Genomic DNA, 19,339 nt, shown 5'->3' on the forward strand with positions numbered 1-19,339 from the left:
GCCAAGCATACAAATACAACAATCATATTAACCCCCCCCCCCCCCCCCCCCCCCCTATTTTCAGTCCATCAAAACAAATCCCCCCCAAAATAAAACCAATTGACCTCTCATATCTGTGTACAGCGTAACGACACAAAACGCATGTCCCAACTCCCAGGTTCCATTTCCCTTTTTCTTCTTCCAACTTCCAAGCCTCAAAGTCGCCACAACACAAGAAAAGAAACAGCGAGAGAGAGACACACAACACGCACGCACGCACCGCGCCTCCGACCAGTACAAGCCCTCCACAGTAGTAGCCACCACCACCACTTTACACCCCCCTCGCCTCCCCGTCCCTTTCGCCCAGCACCTTGTCGGAGACCGACGCGCCTCCGCTCGCTCGATCGATCGAAGTCGGCGTCGCTCGTCTCCACTGCTGCTGCTACTACTCCTCGCGCCCCTTCCTTCCTTGCGGAGGCGGCAACCTTTGACGCCACGACACCACCGGGGGAGAGCTCCCGGAGTCGGCGGGCGCACCGGCTCCCACCACCACCGGGGGAAAAGTAGCCGTTGCGGCGTCGCCTTTTTTATTGTTGTAGGATGACGGGTGCCGCTCGGCGGTGAGGTGGAGGTGGAGGTGGGTGGGAGATGCCGCTGGTGAGGTTCGAGGTGCGGAATGAGGTGGGGCTTGGGGACCCCGACCTGTACGGCGGCGGCGGCGGTGGAGGAGGAGGAGGAGGAGGAGGAGGAGGAGGAGGAGGAGTTGGGGCTGCTGCGAAGAAGGGCGGGGAGGCGGAGCCCAAGGCGCTGCTCGAGGGCGTCGCCGTCGCCGGCCTCGTCGGGATCCTGCGCCAGCTCGGAGATCTCGCGGAGTAAGCGCCCCCACATTACTTCTCACCCTCTCTCCTTGGCGCTGTGATTCAGGCGAGATTCGAGTTGCCGCGTGAGTTTGTGGCTCCAGCGCGGGATCTGGTGCGCTTCGTGTGTGATGATTTCGGCGAGCCGCTGCAGTTCCGGGGGGAAGTTTCGCGCTTGTTCGGGAGTGGTGGTGTGTGTTGGTTTGTGCATAGGATTGGGGTGATGAGAAGAAGGGGGATCTGGGGTTGAGGTTGGATTTGATGAGACGAGTGGCACGCTGGGTTTTAGGAATTAGAGTAGGATTTCGGTCTGTTGGTTATCGAGAAATTTTGCGGAGCTGCCTGTCCAGAACTGGATATGTGTCTGGGATCTCTTTCTAGGGTTGGATGCGTTTTAGGAGTGGGAAATGGCTGACCAATGTGGTTTTTTGCCGCATTTGCTTTGTTCGGGTTTCATGCTTTGGTGAATTGATCGAAACTGTTTATGTATTTTGAGTATCTCACTGTGGTTTTCAGTAAGATCTTGTGTTAGCATGGGGGTAATAGGTTATGCTTTGGAAAATTTCCCTTTTGTTTTTGGATGACATCGCCGGTAATTCTGAAATTTTCCTTTTCCATCAGTTAGTCTAAGGGGTGATTGGATGCATTTGGGTTTTGGGATAGATGTTATTGAATATCTTTGCTACTTCTGGCTTGAGGATTTCAAGGGCTGTTGGCAATTTCCATTGCTTGTTGATGAAAAGCTCCCACCATCATTTTGGAAGTTGTTTCTGGCTATTGATTTACTTTTGAATACCGCCCTACATCCCTACATACCTGCCTGCTTTTACTATGTTTCTTTCTTTTTATTACCGCTATATGTTTCTTAACCGTGTCTGGTAAAAATTGAAGTGCTGGCTATTAGTTGGGTTCGACTATGTTGTGAGCCCTCTATTTTCATGTAATCGTTTAGTTTACTATGGCTAAATAGATATTTTGGTCTTACCAGATTTGCAGCGGATGTTTTTCACGACTTACATGAGCAAGTTATAACTACATCTGCTAGGGGGCGCAAGGTGCTGACTCGAGTACAGAACATCGAGGCAGCACTTCCATCTCTTGAAAAAGCTGTCAAGAATCAGAAGAGCCATATACATTTCACTTATGTACCAGGTACATACCGTATCAGTGTCAATATATCATGACCAGGAGTATAAAAGAAACCATGCTAAGGGTTCCTATGAATATTTAAATTGTCAACAACCATCTTAACCAATTACTTGTCACTGATTTGCCCACAAACCCATCAGAATGCGCTGAAACTAGTTGAAGTAACCTGATGTTGTGCATGAGGTCCATAATAGTTTATCACAAAATGCCAACCTGAAAAATGGCCAAACCCATAAGGAACTTCCAATTGAAGTTGGTGGTGTCACTAAATTGCTATAGACCTTTTTGGCGGTAAGTTAACCTAGCCGTATGATGCTAGAGCTGCTCTGGTTGTTGGTAATGAATTAAACTTTAGTTTTACTGTTACTAGATCTACACGGTACAAAGTCAGATGCTGTCTCATACTTGAACGTCACTTGCTCTCACCGAATAATTTGGTTTAAGTTGGTCTCACAGTTTTGTTGAATGTGCTTATGCAGGCTCTGATTGGCATGCACAACTTAAAGATGAGCAAAATCACCTGCTTTCTAGTGATCTACCTCGATTTATGATGGATTCCTATGAAGAATGTCGAGACCCACCACGACTTTACCTTCTTGATAAGTAAGACTTGATTGTTTTCTTTATTGATGCGCTTGTGGTTCCTGAAATGTTTTGTCTTTTAGATTTGATAATGCTGGAGCTGGGGCTTGTTCGAGGAGACATTCTGATCCATCATACTTCAAGAAAGCATGGGATATGATGAGAGCAGACAAGACAGGAAATTTCCAAAGAGAAAAGAAATCTCAGAAAATCAAGGTTCCGTTATTTTACTTTCTGCATTTCTGCATCAGAGGATCAGTGGCATGCTTGTCTATCTTAGCAACAGACACATTTAATACTAGTAGTTAATATGTATAATTATGGTATTGCTGCTCCACTGTACTCTACAGGCAAACATATCAAACTGGTACTATCATGTTATGATTTAAACTCAATGATTAGAAATCACCATACCTAGCTCGTGTCAAGATTTGGCAGAAGTCTGAATGTTGTCCTTATGAAGAGATAGGAAATAGTTATTTAGAGTCACCAAGCTTTGTTACTGGTTAATAATCTCGTGGGAACAAGAAATAACCATTTCCATGAATACATTCATGTGCTAAAATATTTGAAACTCATTTTCTATGGTCATATTCTGCTTGAGCCTCTGAGTGAATGTTTAGGAATTGCTAGATGTGTTACTGAACTATCATCCATAGCTGTTTCTGATATGGAACGGCTGTAGCTAATTGAAGTTAGAATGGCAATTGTAATCTTTTATCATGTTGGTAAATATGTGGTGAAAGACTTAATAAATCTTTTGAACTTGAACAGAGAAAAGGATCACGCTTGAGAGAACCGTATCACGGACAAACTACACCCAGGCAGAGGAATGGTGAATTGCAGCGAGCACTCACCGCTGTTCAGCTTACCAGCAGGTGCAACACAAATCCCAAATTTGAAGAGACATAAATTGCATATCCTTGTCACCTTCTCCTCCATGACTATTTTTCTTGTAGTATTTAGATCATGCATCTCGAACAGCCTTCTTAGTAATGTGTTTTGTCAGCAGGCACTTTGCGACTCCTAGTACTGATGGCCGGAGCCTTTCAGAGAATAGATCTACATCTGATGTAAGATCTAACCCTGACAATATAAGCAGATCTTCTTCGTTTAGTTCGAAAGCACGACTGAGTTTCACAGAGCAAGTTCTAGATACAAAGCCAACTGTAGTTCCTCATGAAAATGGCCATGACAAGCTGTCAAATAATAATCTACACAAGCTTAGCAATACCCCCTTGCACACACGGCTTAACGGTACCAGTGCAGATGACCTGGGTGATGATTTGAAGCAAAGTTCCCTGCTAGATGATATGACTGCTAGGTCACCTTCTGTTAAATGGGATGAGAAGGCTGAAATTACCATGTCTACAACTTCCGTCTACTGTGATGATGTTGTCATGGACAAGGCTGAACATGTACAATCTAAATGTATTAGCCCTGAGCAGCAAGAAATCGACCATAGGGAGATGGAGACTTTGGAGCAGCAAGAGGCATTACATCAAAAGGCAAAACAGTTATTAGTGTCATCAGGCTTGAACCACCATGATGAAGTCCCCAGTGAAACAGACAACTATGTGGATGCACTTAATACACTTGAATCTGAGACAGAGACTGAACCCGAGCTTCAAACTAAAAGTCGAGTGAAACCAGTACCTTCTCTCAATGTTGATGTGCCTCAGGTGGAGCTGATAGATAACATTGTCACAGAGTCTCCTGATTCTTCTGTTGCTGAATTCCCTGATGCATATCAAAATTCAAGTATGCCTCCTGCTCCTGAGAGCGCAGCTGATTTTCCCAGTTTGTCAAGTGCAGATGCTCCTGACATTTCAGAGCCAGTATTATCAGGCTATACAGCTAATCCTCATCCTGAAGTGTCAGCTATTGCTACTAATACCCCTGTGAGCAATACAGAGGATGCTCCAGGTCCTTTAGAGATTTCAGAGTCAGCATCACGAGCCTATATAATTACACTTCCTAATCAAAGTTTCCCTGATTACAAAGAAATTCCAGACAGTAAGGCAGAAGATGCACCCATAGATTCTCCTGAGAAATTGGAACCAGGACCTTCAAGCTATACACCTACAATTCCCATTAAAGAGTCCTCTATTGTCAGTCAAAATACTAATGCAGAAAATGTTTCCGGAGACTGTAGTGAAGGCACTGCTTGTGCTATATCCTATTCCCAGCATATCATTTCTGATAAGCCAACTAATGAGGTATCTGCTACTAATAGCTCACATGATGATACCTCTAGCAATGAAGATACAGTTGAAAGTGGTGGCATTGTTGAAGTGTCTAATTCACAGCCCATGCCACTGAATGACTCATTGGAGAACGGATGTGCAACTCAAGGCCTCCCAGCAAATGCCCCTACTAATTCTACTGGAGTATCTTCTGTTAAGCTCTGGACTAATGCTGGGCTCTTTGGACTTGAGCCATCTAAACCTCCAGTATTCGGTGCCCATGATGGTCCAAAGGAGGATACTACACCTGGACACACACAACCTCAGCTTTGCCATTCAACTGGGTGCCCCGAAGTGCATTTTTCAAAGCCCACTGAATCAGCACAAGTAGATGTTCCAAATGGCAATTCGCCAATTACCAGCAGTTTTGTGGGGAAACTTGTTGGTATCTGTCCTGGTTCTACAAGCCACAGCTCAGAGACTAATCAATCAACAGTAAGAACACCTGATACTGTTATTGGTCAAACAGAGGGGTCCACAGGTTGTTCCACATCTTTTGAGCACAGTGATCACAAAAATATTATTGGTAAGCAAACTTCAATAAGTGAGCTCCTAGAATCTGAAGACAGTGCTGAAAATGGTGCTGAAATGTTCTCTAAAACTGACATGACTGGAAGGAATAACATGAATCAGGTGTCTGCATCAAGCTTTTCAAGCATTGCACAAAGATTTCTTGCTAATACACTTCAGCGAAGAACTCCCAAATACACTGATCTTCCTATGTCATCTGTTATAGTTAACACTGATGCAAACGGGACTGATGAATCTACCCAAATATCTTCTCTAGCCCCCAATGAAACAACATTCGAGGCATCTCAATTTGAGAAGAAAACAGAAAATGACACAAATGGACTGCCCAAATCGTCACTCTTCTCTAGTAGCCATTACTCTGAGAAATCATCTCCGCCGCTTGAGTACATGAAAATATCTTTCCACCCTATGAGTGCATTTGAAATGTCAAAATTGGACCTAGATTTCTCTGATGAAAATCTTCATGAGAATGCCGATGATATGATGTTACCAACGTTTCAGTTACTTCCAGGGTCTTCCGTTCCACAGCTTGGTAGTGGTTCTGAATCGGAAGATGATACTTTTGGCAGATCTTATAGTTATTCTTCGTATGATGATCTAAGTCCACGGTTATATTCAAACTCTGAGTTGTGGGATCAAGAAGACGCAAATGGATTGGAGGATCATGATATGCATAACAATCCAAATCAGATAGGATCCTTCGGAGCACCAATCTCTAGCTTTGTGGAATTTGAGCAGATGGACTTATCTGGTGCGAAGTCCACTGTATCACTTACAGATCTTGGGGATGATAATGGACTTGGCACGTTAGATTCTCATCCTGCTGGAGAACTTCCTAACTTCGATACTTTGATGGCTCATCAAAATGAGGCCTTCATTCCGCACAATCCAGTAAGTTTATCACCAGATGAAGGTCAGTTGCCTCCACCTCCTCCTCTTCCCCCAATGCAATGGAGGACAATGAGACAAGTAGCTTCTGTAGAAGAAGGAAGAGGTTCTGCAGCTAAAGAAGATATGCTTGAGAGTACCTCAGATCTACCACCAGTACACATTCCTGTTCAGGAAGAACATCTTCTACCCATCGCACCACCAGATCAACAAAATCTTCTGCCCATCGCACCACCAGATCAACAAGGGCATGCGAAGGAGGTAGTATGTCTCATCTTTAATTGACTCTATTTTGAATAATTCTGTATCAATAATCACTGTCTTTTATTAATGATTCATTAACTTGACTTATGCAGAATGACAGAAAAGTTGATGGGGTAAAAGAGATAAGCAATCCTCTCGACATTGAGATCAGAGCAAGCTTGCTTCAGCAAATCAGGGATAAGGTTTGCTTCATTCTTTCTTAAAAAAAAATCTGTTGTTCTCTATTGTTTCATAGTTTTGTTACTCTTTTGTGTTGAAACCTGAGCAATTTTAGAATTTTTAGTTACGAACAGATAGCACCAGAGTATCATGTGACAATATATCATGGAGGCTCTGTGCCTTCTTCTTTTGCCAATACAAATATTTTTTTTCTGATGGTTGTTATTTGATTCTTGAACTTGAAAGCTAGTTAGCAAATTTTTGGCATTCAATACTGATATTTTTGTTCATTTTAATAACTTGCAGTCAGGTCAGCAGAAGCTGAATGGACATGAAAAGTCAAAAGCAGTAGGCAATGATACTAAAAACTTGGATGAAAGGGAGGAGTTGCTTCAACAAATCAGGAGCAAGGTATTTCCATTATCTGCCCTATTGTACTTGTGTAGTATAATGCTACCTGACAGGTCTTTATGTTAAGTTTTCTTGATCCATGCCTAGTCGACAGACTTGCAGTTGAAACACGATACACTAGAACACCCACATTGAGGGCCCATCTCTCTCGACCAAACCATAAACACACAATAAGAAGGCTAAATAACTACTTAGTTTGTTACTATGCTCGTATGATGCATAGTCATCTCAGAAAATAACTGTAGCTAGTTTGCTAATATGTTCACATGATGCAGACATTCAATTTAAGACGAACAAATGCATCTAAGACAAACACCTCATCACCAACCACTGCCAACTCCAGCGTTGTAGCAATCTTGGAAAAGGCAAATGCAATCCGCCAGGTTTGTATTGATTCTTTTTTTCCCCTTGATGTTAGTTTATGCGCTACTTTCCTTATGTTTTCCCTGATTGTTTCCATGCTATCAGGCTGTGGCCAGTGATGAGGGAGGTGATGATGATAGTTGGAGTGATATATGAATACTCAACTGGAACGCATATGAAACTCTTTTTCTGTATATTCAGCTAGTACAAGATGAAGTGAAAAAATGTGAATAACATCCTTTTCTTCATTGTAATTAGATTTTCCAGGTCTGTTTTGTACCCCTTTTTAGTTCACATTAGTGTATTCTCTCATAGGCCCATGCGGTTGTGGAAATGGTTAGATCATTTTCACATTATGTAAATTAACTTTATTATTTATTTTTGATAGTGAAATTAACTGGTAAAATAAGCATGTTAAACTGTTTTTTCTAGCAATGTATTGAAATAATATCTCTTTGCATTCATAATAATATGGGGGTGTATCTGTGCAACAGATTTATCTTTTCTCCCCCCCCCCCCCCCTACCCTTTTGAAGTATGCTGTTGACCTATTGTCCTTCCCCTCAACAAAGGCAATAATTCTGAATTGCAAATCATTCACATTACTCTATCAGCTTTGTTTGGTTAACAGCATTATCTGTGCTATTTACTTCATTTGTTATGTTGGACCTACGGAAAAATCTGGTAGATACATACTTAGTTGTGCAAACTTACTACGTACATGGTGTTATTTGTTAAGTTAAAAATGCTGCTAATCAGTTTAAGTCTAGGTTCTTAAGCTTTGCTTCCAACTTGGTATAATACTATTTATGTTTGTCCCTTCCTGTTCTTATTACAAACAAGAAAGGCAGAGTATAGTATGCTTTTTTATCCTTTGCATGAGTTGCACAACCTGATCCTAGACAAGCGACTTCTCATCTTGATCCTGTGGTCTCTTACTACTACTGTTTTGAACATGGGCAGACTATGCTACAGTTATATCACTTGTCCATAGTAAACTGCTAAGTGTTTTCCTTCTTTTATTAGATGTATAGCATGCAATAATAATTAGTTCAGTCACCAATTTGTTACCTCTTAGGATGCTTCTAATGCCTTTTATTTTTAACATGAGTTGTGCTTTCTATTTTATATCATTGGATGTTCTTAAATCTATTACTGTTTGTAAACAAGCTCTTCTACGACAATGCATTTTTTTATGCCACATATGGTATCTATCTGTCATCAGATTGACGTGGTACACAATTCTTGTGGTTTGTGGGAACTGGGAAATGGTCATTTGCAATTGTTACTAAAGCAAGTGGCCTTATTTGCAATATTTTGTTTCTCACGTTGCAAACTGGGCTAGTTGAATATAATTTCCTTCTGCATTTTTCCAATGTGAATTCCTGAAGCAAATTGTCTTCCTCTCCTATTCGTTTGTTCCCAGTTTTTAACAGATTGTTCCTCTTACAGTGCCATGGTCTCATGGGCAAGATTTTGCAGCCAGGCCTGTCTCTATCGGTCCAATGTTCTACCAGCTACAGAAAACGAAAGTCTCAGAATCCCAGCCATGAACCCGTTGTGCAGCTCTTCAGCCCTCCTAAGCGCCAGTTCCTGAAAGAAAACAAAACAAAAGAGCCACCTGGAACGTAAAATACTTCCAGGGATGCAAAGGCTGACTTCTCACAAATCCTCACAGAAAAATGAAAAGACAGACAAAACAACACGCATCAGTCTCGCAAACTGGGATAATTTTCGGCTTCTCGCCGTGCCACGGGCGAGCCGACGAGCAGCGTGCGTCACCACCGTACGGCGAGAATTGTATGGCACGCACGGGAGGGTTAGCCACAGCGGAGATGAGACATCAGCAGCAGCCGGTGACACCACAAAATCCTCTCGCGCTCTCGCTCGCGTCTCCTCCCCCTCCCCCACTCCAACGCTTTAAAAAAACCGGGGGAAATGGCGTGCCCGCGCCTACGCCTCGCCGTGCAGCCGCGCGCGCGGTATAAATTCGCCCGCGAGCCGCGATGATCTCCCTCCACTCCGCCCCCTTCACCCTCCTCGTAAAGCTCCCCGGCCGGAGGAGGAGCGGTCTTACGCCGCCGAGGTGCGCCGTCCGGGGAGCCGGGAACGTGTCGTCGGCGGCGGTGCGGGAGATGGCGGTCGCGGAGGGGCGGCGGCAGCATGAGTACTCCATCGACGCACGCCTCCGGCAGCTCGCGCCGGAGAAGGTGTCCGCCGACGACCGCCTCGTCGACTACGAGACCCTCCTCGTCGCGCGCTTCCTCGACATCCTCGAGGACCTCCACGGCGGCGACTTCAGACAAGTGGTACGGAAACCCACTCAATTTCTTCTCGTTTGATCGTGTCGATGTGCTGCTCTGCACTGCGAGAATGACGAGGATTTAACGGCGCCATGTATGGCGGCGTAGGTGGAGGATTGCCTGAGGCTGTCCGGGGAGTACCAGAGCGAGGGCGACCCGGCGAGGCTGGGCGAGCTGGGCGGCCTCCTGACGAGCCTGGACGTGGGCGACGCCATCATGGTGGCGAGCTCCTTCTCCCACATGCTCAACCTGGCCAACCTCGCCGAGGAGATCCAGATGGTGTACCGCAAGAAGGCGGAGGCGAGCCGGCGCGGGGACTTCGTCGACGAGGCCTCCGCGCCCACCGAGTCCGACATCGACGAGACGTTCCAGCGCCTCGTCCGCGGCCTCGGCAAATCCCCCCGCGAGGTGTTCGATGCGCTCCGCAGCCAGACCATCGACCTCGTCCTCACCGCCCACCCCACGCAGTCCGTCAGGCGTTCACTCCTCCAGAAGCACGCAAGGTTAATTACAAGGGCACTACTGATGCAGTGATATGCTTCCTTTCACTTGATCATTGACGTGTTTTGCTGATGGATTTGTGAATTGTGATCATTGTTTCAGCATTAGGAGCTGCCTGACACAGCTCTGCGGCGAGGGCATCTCCGACAACGAGGAGCAGGAGATCGACGAGGCCCTTCAGAGAGAGGTGCTACGACAACTCTCGAGCAATCAATCTCGTCTCAAATTTGCGACTGATCGTGTCGTGTAATCACTAATCAGATGGAGATGTGTTCGTCGGGTCGAATTCGCAGATTCTCGCGGCGTTCAAGACGGACGAGATCCGGCGGACGCCGCCGACGCCGCAGGACGAGATGCGCGCCGGGATGAGCTACTTCCACGACACCATCTGGAACGGCGTGCCCAAGTTCCTCCGGCGCGTCGACACGGCGCTCAAGAACATCGGCATCGACGAGCGCCTCCCCTACAACGCCCCCCTCATTCAGTTCTCCTCATGGATGGGCGGCGATCGCGACGGTAGCTAAGCTATCCAATCCATCCATTTTCAAAATTTGAGATGAGAGGTGAGGAATTTAATCTGCAAGATCGTCTACCTCGTGAATTCGACGGTGCAGGGAATCCGAGGGTTACACCAGAGGTTACCAGGGACGTGTGCCTGCTTGCCAGGATGATGGCTGCCAACATGTACTTCTCCAAGATGGCCGATTTGATGTTCGAGGTGCTTGCTGCTCTGAATTTTAGATTTGAATTTCTCAGTACAGACATTGTTAATTCGGATTTCATCCCTGGAGGGGATATTCCCTCGTTTCGTGCATGCCACCTAAAAAGTCATAAAAAAATTAAAAAAATTTGGTATGAAATATATCATTTCACAAACATACGAAACCAAATTCACTCCTACAAGTGGCCTGTGGCTCTGAACTTCTAGTTTATCACTGTTATGCTATTTGAAGCGCTGGCCTGTGGCCTCTGAATGCGCATTTGCTTCTGAGTTCTGACCTTCTGTCTCTGTAGCTCTCCATGTGGCGCTGCAACGACGAGCTCCGAGCTCGTGCCAACGAGTTGCACCGGAAGTCCTCAAGGAAGTACGCCAAATACTACATTGGTATGATGCTTGATTGATTGTATCTATCTATTATATTATTATATTATTAAGACAACTCGAAAAGGAGGTACCACGTTCGCTGTGGAGGCTAGAAATTCCCACATTAATCGGAGAAAAAATAAAAAAGAAAAGGAGAGTACAAATAGAAATACAATATAAAAATAGCTGAAATTCAGAATTAAAAATAAGCAATATTGAAAGAAGTTTCCATATAAGAACCCAATAAGAGATTAATCAAAATTCGAAATAAAAATAAAATAAAATCCAAAATTAGAAAAAGGAAAGGAGAGACTAAGTAGGAATACAATTTAAAAATAGCTGAAATTCGGAATTAAAAATAAGCAATATTGAAAGAAGTTTCCATATAAGAACCCAATACGAGATTAATCAAAATTCGAAATAAAAATAAAATAAAATCCAAAATTAGAAAAGGAAAGGAGAGTCCAAGTAGGAATACAATATAAAAATAAGCAATATTGAAAGAAGTTTCCATATAAGAACCCAATACGAGATTAATCAAAATTCTAAATAAAAATAAAATAAAATCCAAAATTAGAAAAAGAAAGGAGAGTCCAAGTAGGAATACAATCTAAAAATAACTGAAAATTGGAATTAAAAATAAGCAATATTGAAAGAAGTTTCCATATAAGAACCCAATACGAGATTAATCAAAATTCGAAATAAAAATAAAATAAAATACAAAATTAGAAAAGGAAAGGAGAGCTCAAGTAGGAATACAATTTTGAAACAACTGAAATTGAAAATAAAAAATTAAAACATTAAAAGAACATAATACGGTAGTAACTATTTTTTTTAAAAAAATAAAATATGAAATTAGAAAAAGAAAAATAAGATTTCAATTAGGAATACAATTTATAAATAACTAAAATTTGTGATAAAAATAAAGACTATTGAAAAAAAAGACCATCTAAAACACATGACGAGATAAATTAAGTAACATGCCTATAGAGGAGTAGAGTGGTGGCGGTTGATACGACATATAAAAATTGTTAATAAAACACCAGATAGAATCCTAATGACGATTAAAAGGAGGAACGTTAGGTAGGCCGTAAAGCAAACAAGTAAGGCACTTGCTGGGACTTTTAGAAAGTAAAAAAAACCCATTGATAATCATATTCGATTTTTAAAATCTCAATGACAATAAAAATGAGAAGCAGCGGGCGAGATGTATAGGAGTATAGTTGCAGAGCCGCTGACGGTTGACGGGACTTCTATAAAATTAAAAATGAATTCCAACGATAGTTATGTTCGATTTTTAGAATCACAATGACAATAAAAGAGTAGGCAACGGACGGGCTGTAGAGGGGCACAGTGACATCATTTGATGGGGCTTCTAAAAATTATAAAAAATGAAACTACAAGTCCAATTTTTAAAGGTTCCGAACTTCCAAAAAGTAAAAAACCCAATCATAATCATGTTCGATTTTAAAATCTCAATGACAATAAAGAAAGGAGGCAGCGGGCGAGCTGTAGAGGAGTACAATGGCAAAGCCGCTGATGGTTTGGCGGGACTTCTAGAAAGTAAAAATAAACCCAAACGATAATTATGTTTGATTTTTAAAATCTCAATGACAATAAAGAGAAGAAACAGTGGACGGGCCGTAGAGGAGTATAAGGTAACGTTTGATGGGACATCTAGAAATTATAAAAACAAAACCCAACGTGACAATAAACTCTAAAAACTATAAAATCCAATTTTTAAAGGTTCCAACAAGAATGAATAGAAATAGTGGTAGATCGAGCAAGCAAATAAAGAAGGAAATGACATAAGGGGTAGCAACTGATGTGACTTTTAACAACTATATAATTAGAAACACGAGGATGATAAGGTTTGGTCTTTTAAAGTCTTAAGACAATGAGATAGCTATTTAATAAATTTTAAGTAAAATCATACTAAAAAATATATGATTTTGTTTGGGTGCTAGCCGCGCAATTGCGCGGGCCACCCAGCTAGTTTGTTATAAAACCGGCCCCGAAATCACATCGGAAACCAAACGCGGAAGAAACGCCATAGGAGATCCAAACATGGTGACGACACCGAGGCACGATATTTGATAACGGAGTTCAGCCGGAGCCTACATCTCCGGGGCACTGATTACGGGCGCTCCTCCCCGATCCAGCATATTACAGCGTATCAGAGTTACAACGACTTACGGCCGGTCGCTGTCGGCAGCCGCTCCCTCTCGCTATGCTAAGTCGCCATGCAGTTACAACAGGCACGCCCCTCTATTTATGAGAGATTCTAGGATAGAGTCCGACTCATACTCTAGTCCTACACCTATTACAACTCCAAGTCCTAAACTATAACCGACTACGTACACATATTTGACACAAACTCTAACAAACTCCACCTTGGCGAATATGCCACGCCAACCTGAATCTGTTACTTGCTCGAACCTCCGTGTACCCGGACTTGAGTTGGTCCTTTTTCGCCGCTTACGCCGAGCTGCCCCGACAAGCCTCCACCAGGCTCACCGTAAATAAGAGACTCCGCTATCCTTGTAATTTCTTCCTCCTGACTCCACCTGCAACAGTGCTCCACCTTCTCTCATATCCCATAGTCGTCTTGCCAAATGAAATTGAATTCCTTCCTAGCTATCACATCATAGACTCTCCGAAGACGAAGACCATGTTCACCTCCATCTTCCGTCTTAAATTTGACTTGATCTAATCCATGGCCAGATAACAGATGTCATCACCAAAATAGATAAATCAAACTCACCAGACATGAAGAGAACCCTTTTTTCCTTGTCGTCTTATGAACCAAGCTAATAAATCCAACATCCACGCTTTCCCACATCCGTAGACTGAATTCCGGATAGTTTGAGAAAATCACCGTTGCTTTGAATCATCTGAAAAAATTACCACCACAGCGCTTGCTCTTCCTCTTCAGTGACGCAGATTCCATATATCCTCATTATGCAAACCCCACAGATTCTGGATATATCCTGTACTGCCAAACAGACCGTTGACACCCTCAATGATTTTCCCCCGCTGTTGCCCGGGAAACCATCTTGCCCATCCACGACTGCCACTGCCGAGTCCACGAGTTAACACAATACCTTGCAATTCTACATGCACGATCCTTCTCGCATATAACTTATCTCACCAGACTACTACACAAGTATGTGCTAACATGTTTGTCCTTCGATACATGTACTAGGGCAACACCATCACCATGTATGGACACATGCATTAGCCATCAAACATCACGTGCGCATAGTCTAGTCTTCATCAAGTTCCAATGCACTAATCACCTTGCATGCTTGCTTGGTCCCACGTATAAGCTGCCTTGACTCAACCACCATAGCCCATCGGCAAAACTAGTCCACCGCGGAACAGGAGATCGGTCAAATAGAATCAGATCGATCGATCCCCTTCTGCTTCCTTCTGCTCGTGCTCCTACCGCAACAAGAGACCGCCGCTTACAACATCGCTCTCCACGCCTGCTGTGACCGTCTCCGTCTCGGATCTGCACAAGCACCAGGAGCCCGCACGCCTCACCAGCTTCCTCAACGCCGCCACCGAAGACGCCGCCTCGGTTTCCGACATCGCTGCCCGTCCTGAAGCGCTTCGTCGCCTCCTGAGCCCCGCCGGTGAGGGCGCCGCCGCCGTCGCCGTGGGCTTCCCGCCGGTGAGGATGCCAACGCCCACGGAAGCCTTCTCCTCGACACAGGAGCGTCGCTGCCGCCCCTTCACCGGTACCTGCCGCCTCCTCGCCGGAGCCGGCCCGCGTCGAACTCGCTGGCACCTGCACGACGACTACACCAAGCCGTGCTTCTACCGCTCGCAGTTCGTCGCCCAAACCCCTGCCGCCCAAGAAATCGGGTCCGATCTCTTCATTGCTTTGGTTGGTTTGATTCGATCGCAATCTCTACAATCCCGTGGATTCCTCTTGTTGATTTACAGGGACAAGTTGAGCCCGATTCTATTTCCAAATCGAATTCTCCTCCGGTCCCCTTTCGTGTCCGACGTGGTATCCTTCTCGATCTCTTCTTGTCGTGTGTATTGAAGCCGAACCTGTGCTCGACTCCTTTTCTACCACGGCCTCTCCGAGTCGAGTCCTGCATGAAACTGCTACTACCAGCACTGCTTCTATCTCCACCGCCGGCTCGGCCTCGACGCAAAACCGCGCACACCGCCACGACCCTGACCTCCAAGCTTCACATACCCCTAGCAATGTCCTGGTTCCAGAGCAAACGCTTCTCTGTTCTGCCATCCATTGCATGTACGCTGCTAAGTAGCAATCCTCCATGCAGTACTTGTCTTTAACACCTCCAAAACAGCCTGTTGGATCCACCCGCTCCGACTTCGGATTGAACGCCATCAATCTAGTCGCGAGCCAAAGCCGACAAGTCGTATGCCGTCTTCCCAGCATCGAACGACCCGAGTGCTACGTCTAGCCATCTCCCTGTCGAGTGCAGCTCATCGAAAGGCCCAGGCCACCCCGCCCAGAGTGTTCGATCCACCGACCGAGAACGCCAATCGCCTCTAGCTTCAATCAACCCGAGCATGGGGCCCCACGTCTCCCTGTTGAGAGTAGCTCACTGGAAAGTCCGGGCCACCCACCTGAAGTGTCCGACCCACCGATTGGATCGCCAATCGCTTCCGCCGCCATCAACCCGAGCACCACGTCTAGTCATCTCCCTGTTGAAAGCAGCCATCGAACGGTTCAGACCGCCGCCTGAAGTGTTCGATCCACCGATCAAATTCCGTTGATCGCCGCCGTGCTCCACCTTGCGTCCATGTCCGTCCATAGACACCCTGTGTAGTCGTCGCGGCATGGAGCACCTCCCTCGTACCTCTACCATGGATCTCCCGTAGGCTCTGATACCACTTATTATAAAACCGGCCCCGAAATCACATCGGAAACCAAACGCGGAAGAAACGCCATAGGAGATCCAAACATGATTACGAAACCGAGGCACGATATTTGATAACGGAGTTCAGCCGAAGCCTACATCTCCGGGGCACTGATTATGGGCGCTCCTCCTCGATCCAGCATATTACAGAGTTACAACGACTTACGGCCGGTCGTTGCCGGCAGCCGCTCCCTCTCGCTATGCTAAGTCGCCATGCAGTTACAACAGGCACGCCCCTCTATTTATGCGAGATCCTAGGATAGAGTCCGACTTATACTCTAGTCCTACACCTATTACAACTCCAAGTCCTATACTGTAACCGACTACGTACACATATTCGACACAAACTCTAACAGTATTTTACTTAGATGAGATGTTGAAATTATTTGCGATAATTGCTAGTTTTATTCATCTATTGCAGAGTTTTGGAAGAAGATTTCTCCAGGAGAACCTTACCGCATTATACTCGGCGATGTGAGGGACAAGCTGTACAACACCTGCGAGCGTGCTCGCCAGATCTTGTCGAAGGGAATTTCTAGCATTCCTGAAGACCAGACTTACACCAATGTCGAGCAGGTTGCAAAATTTAAGCTCAAAAACTATCACAGTGTTTGAAACTCAGGATTTTCTCTGTAAAATATATAGAAAGTAGTTTAGTTTCTTTATTGATCGGGGAAAAAATTCCCCGCATTCTAAATGTGACTTCTCTAAACCATATGAAGTTTATACTTGGTGAACTTTGCTGCAGTTCTTGGAGCCGCTTGAGCTGTGCTACCGATCGCTGTGCGACTGCGGCGACAAGCTGATCGCCGACGGCAGCCTGCTCGACTTAATGCGGCAGGTCTCCACCTTCGGCCTCTCCCTCGTCAAGCTCGACATCCGGCAGGAGTCGGAGCGCCACACCGACGCCATGGACGCGATCACCACGCACCTCGGCATCGGCTCCTACCGGGAGTGGCCCGAGGAGCGGCGCCAGGAGTGGCTCGTCTCCGAGCTCCGCGGCAGGCGCCCGCTCTTCGGCCCCGACCTGCCGCAGTCCGAGGAGGTCGCCGACGTGCTCGGCGCGTTCCGGGTCATCGCCGAGCTCCCCGCCGACAGCTTCGGCGCGTACATTATCTCCATGGCCACCGCGCCGTCCGACGTGCTCGCCGTCGAGCTGCTGCAGCGGGAGTGCGGCGTCAAGAAGCCCCTGAGGGTCGTCCCGCTGTTCGAGAAGCTCGCCGACCTTCAGCAGGCGCGCGCCACCATGGAGCTCCTCTTCTCCGTCGACTGGTACAAGGAGCGGATCGACGGGAAGCAGGAGATCATGATCGGGTACTCCGACTCCGGCAAGGACGCCGGCCGGCTGTCCGCGGCGTGGCAGCTGTACAAGGCCCAGGAGGAGATCGTCGGCGTGGCGGAGCGGCACGGCGTGAAGCTGACCATCTTCCACGGCCGGGGCGGCACCGTGGGGCGCGGCGGCGGGCCGAGCCACCTCGCCATCCTGTCCCAGCCGCCGAACACCGTCAATGGCTCGCTCCGCGTGACTGTCCAGGGCGAGGTCATCGAGAAGTCGTTCGGCGAGGAGAACCTCTGCTTCCGGACGCTGCAGAGGTTCACGGCGGCGACCCTGGAGCACGGCATGAACCCGCCGGTGTCCCCGAAGCCCGAGTGGCGCCGCCTGCTCGACGACATGGCGACGGTGGCCACCGACGAGTACCGCTCCATCGTGTTCCAGGAGCCGCGCTTCGTGGAGTACTTCCGCGCCGCCACGCCGGAGACGGAGTACGGGCGGATGAACATCGGCAGCCGGCCGTCGAAGCGGAAGCCCGGCGGCGGCATCGAGTCGCTGCGCGCCATCCCGTGGATCTTCGCGTGGACGCAGACGCGGTTCCACCTCCCCGTGTGGCTGGGCTTCGGCGCCGCGTTCAGGCACGCCATGCAGCAGAGCGACGCCGGCGGCGGCCTCGCCAGGCTCCGCGAGATGTACGACGAGTGGCCCTTCTTCCGCGTCACCATCGACCTCCTCGAGATGGTCTTCGCCAAGGGCGACCCCGGCATCGCCGCACTCTACGACGAGCTCCTCGTCCCCGACGACCTACGTCCATTCGGCGAGCAGCTCAGAGCCAACTACGTCGAGACACAGCGCCTGCTCCTGCAAGTAAGCAATCATCACTTCATCGGGAAAGTATTTTCTAGCACCCATGTATACTTAAGCGGTTTAAATAATTATATAAAAATTATAAAATTTGGTAAGATAGATTACAAACATGTTTATCTAAATTTATTTAGACACGAAGAAAAAATATTATCTACACTATATAGGTATTATTCACTGCCTGATTTTATCTAGTTATATATCAAATTTAGTCTTACATGTTTATCAATTAAATTTGTGTCGTCATACTAATTTTTTCTATAACTATTTAAGTCATACATGAATAATATGTGCCACGGCACATTTTATCTCCATTGAACACGCCGCCGTCATGATATATTTTTCGTGAAAGCGTAAAAAATTGCACATTAATATATTAGATCGCCATGACATATCACACGCATTTGTTCGTATTCATAGGTTGCTGGGCACAAGGATCTCCTGGAGAGTGATCCGTACCTGAGGCAGCGGCTGATGCTGCGGGACTCGTACATCACGGCGCTGAACGTGTGCCAGGCGTACACGCTGAAGCGGATCCGGGACGGCGGGTTCAGGCCGGAGACGCGGGCGCCGCTGTCGAAGGAGCTTCTGGGCTCGTCGGCGGTGGCGGAGAAGCTGGTGAAGCTCAACCCAAACAGCGAGTACGACCCCGGGCTGGAGGACACGCTCATCCTCACCATGAAGGGCATCGCCGCTGGCATGCAGAACACGGGCTGATCGATGCAAAAGCACCATGGCCTTGCCGGTTAAAACTTTGTAGAGAAGATTGGTGGGAGTGGATTGAGACTGTAAATTGGTGTTGCTGACTTGTTTCTGGTGCTTATTGGGTCAAGAACAGATCGTACTGTTCTTGTTTCTTCAGTTATCTCTGTTTTTTAGCAGTGATGGTACACGGATTTCCTGGTTCTAGCTTGAACCGTGATCACTGTTTTCTTTCAGTAACGTAGCAGATTAACCTGGAGTGGGGATATACCTGAGAATT

The 19,339-nt window shown here is 46.4% G+C and overlaps 2 protein-coding genes across 2 annotated transcripts; both read left to right on the forward strand.

The window, feature by feature from the left end:
• Positions 1-208: 208 nt before the first annotated feature.
• LOC127782698 (SCAR-like protein 2) lies at positions 209-9,509 on the forward strand. Its single transcript, XM_052309969.1, has 10 exons — positions 209-851; positions 1,825-1,988; positions 2,465-2,588; positions 2,651-2,783; positions 3,342-3,445; positions 3,580-6,493; positions 6,589-6,678; positions 6,962-7,066; positions 7,342-7,449; positions 7,535-9,509. The coding sequence occupies exons 1-10, from the start codon at positions 628-630 to the stop codon at positions 7,583-7,585; spliced, it is 4,017 nt and encodes a 1,338-aa protein (XP_052165929.1). The 5' UTR covers positions 209-627; the 3' UTR covers positions 7,586-9,509.
• LOC127782709 (phosphoenolpyruvate carboxylase 1-like) lies at positions 9,399-19,327 on the forward strand. The gene is made up of 9 exons (XM_052309980.1): positions 9,399-9,737; positions 9,840-10,234; positions 10,335-10,419; positions 10,526-10,748; positions 10,847-10,950; positions 11,247-11,337; positions 16,642-16,796; positions 16,969-18,360; positions 18,778-19,327. Exons 1-9 carry the CDS (start codon positions 9,435-9,437, stop codon positions 19,072-19,074), a joined length of 3,045 nt encoding a protein of 1,014 aa, XP_052165940.1. The 5' UTR covers positions 9,399-9,434; the 3' UTR covers positions 19,075-19,327.
• The last annotated feature ends 12 nt before the right edge of the window (positions 19,328-19,339 follow it).

This window comes from Oryza glaberrima, chromosome 1 (assembly GCF_000147395.1).
Source record: "Oryza glaberrima chromosome 1, OglaRS2, whole genome shotgun sequence".
In the NCBI taxonomy this organism is placed as follows: Eukaryota; Viridiplantae; Streptophyta; class Magnoliopsida; order Poales; family Poaceae; genus Oryza; species Oryza glaberrima.

Excerpts from the sequence above, each read along its gene's own strand:
- LOC127782698 (XM_052309969.1), top strand. The coding sequence starts at position 628 with ATGCCGCTGGTGAGGTTCGAGGTGCGGAATGAGGTGGGGCTTGGGGAC. Across the intron at positions 3,446-3,579 it reads GCTGTTCAGCTTACCAGCAG|GCACTTTGCGACTCCTAGTA; the intron begins GTGCAACACAAA and ends TTTTGTCAGCAG. Across the intron at positions 7,450-7,534 it reads AGGCAAATGCAATCCGCCAG|GCTGTGGCCAGTGATGAGGG; the intron begins GTTTGTATTGAT and ends CCATGCTATCAG.
- LOC127782709 (XM_052309980.1), top strand. The coding sequence starts at position 9,435 with ATGATCTCCCTCCACTCCGCCCCCTTCACCCTCCTCGTAAAGCTCCCC. Across the intron at positions 10,951-11,246 it reads TGGCCGATTTGATGTTCGAG|CTCTCCATGTGGCGCTGCAA; the intron begins GTGCTTGCTGCT and ends CTGTCTCTGTAG. Across the intron at positions 11,338-16,641 it reads GTACGCCAAATACTACATTG|AGTTTTGGAAGAAGATTTCT; the intron begins GTATGATGCTTG and ends CATCTATTGCAG.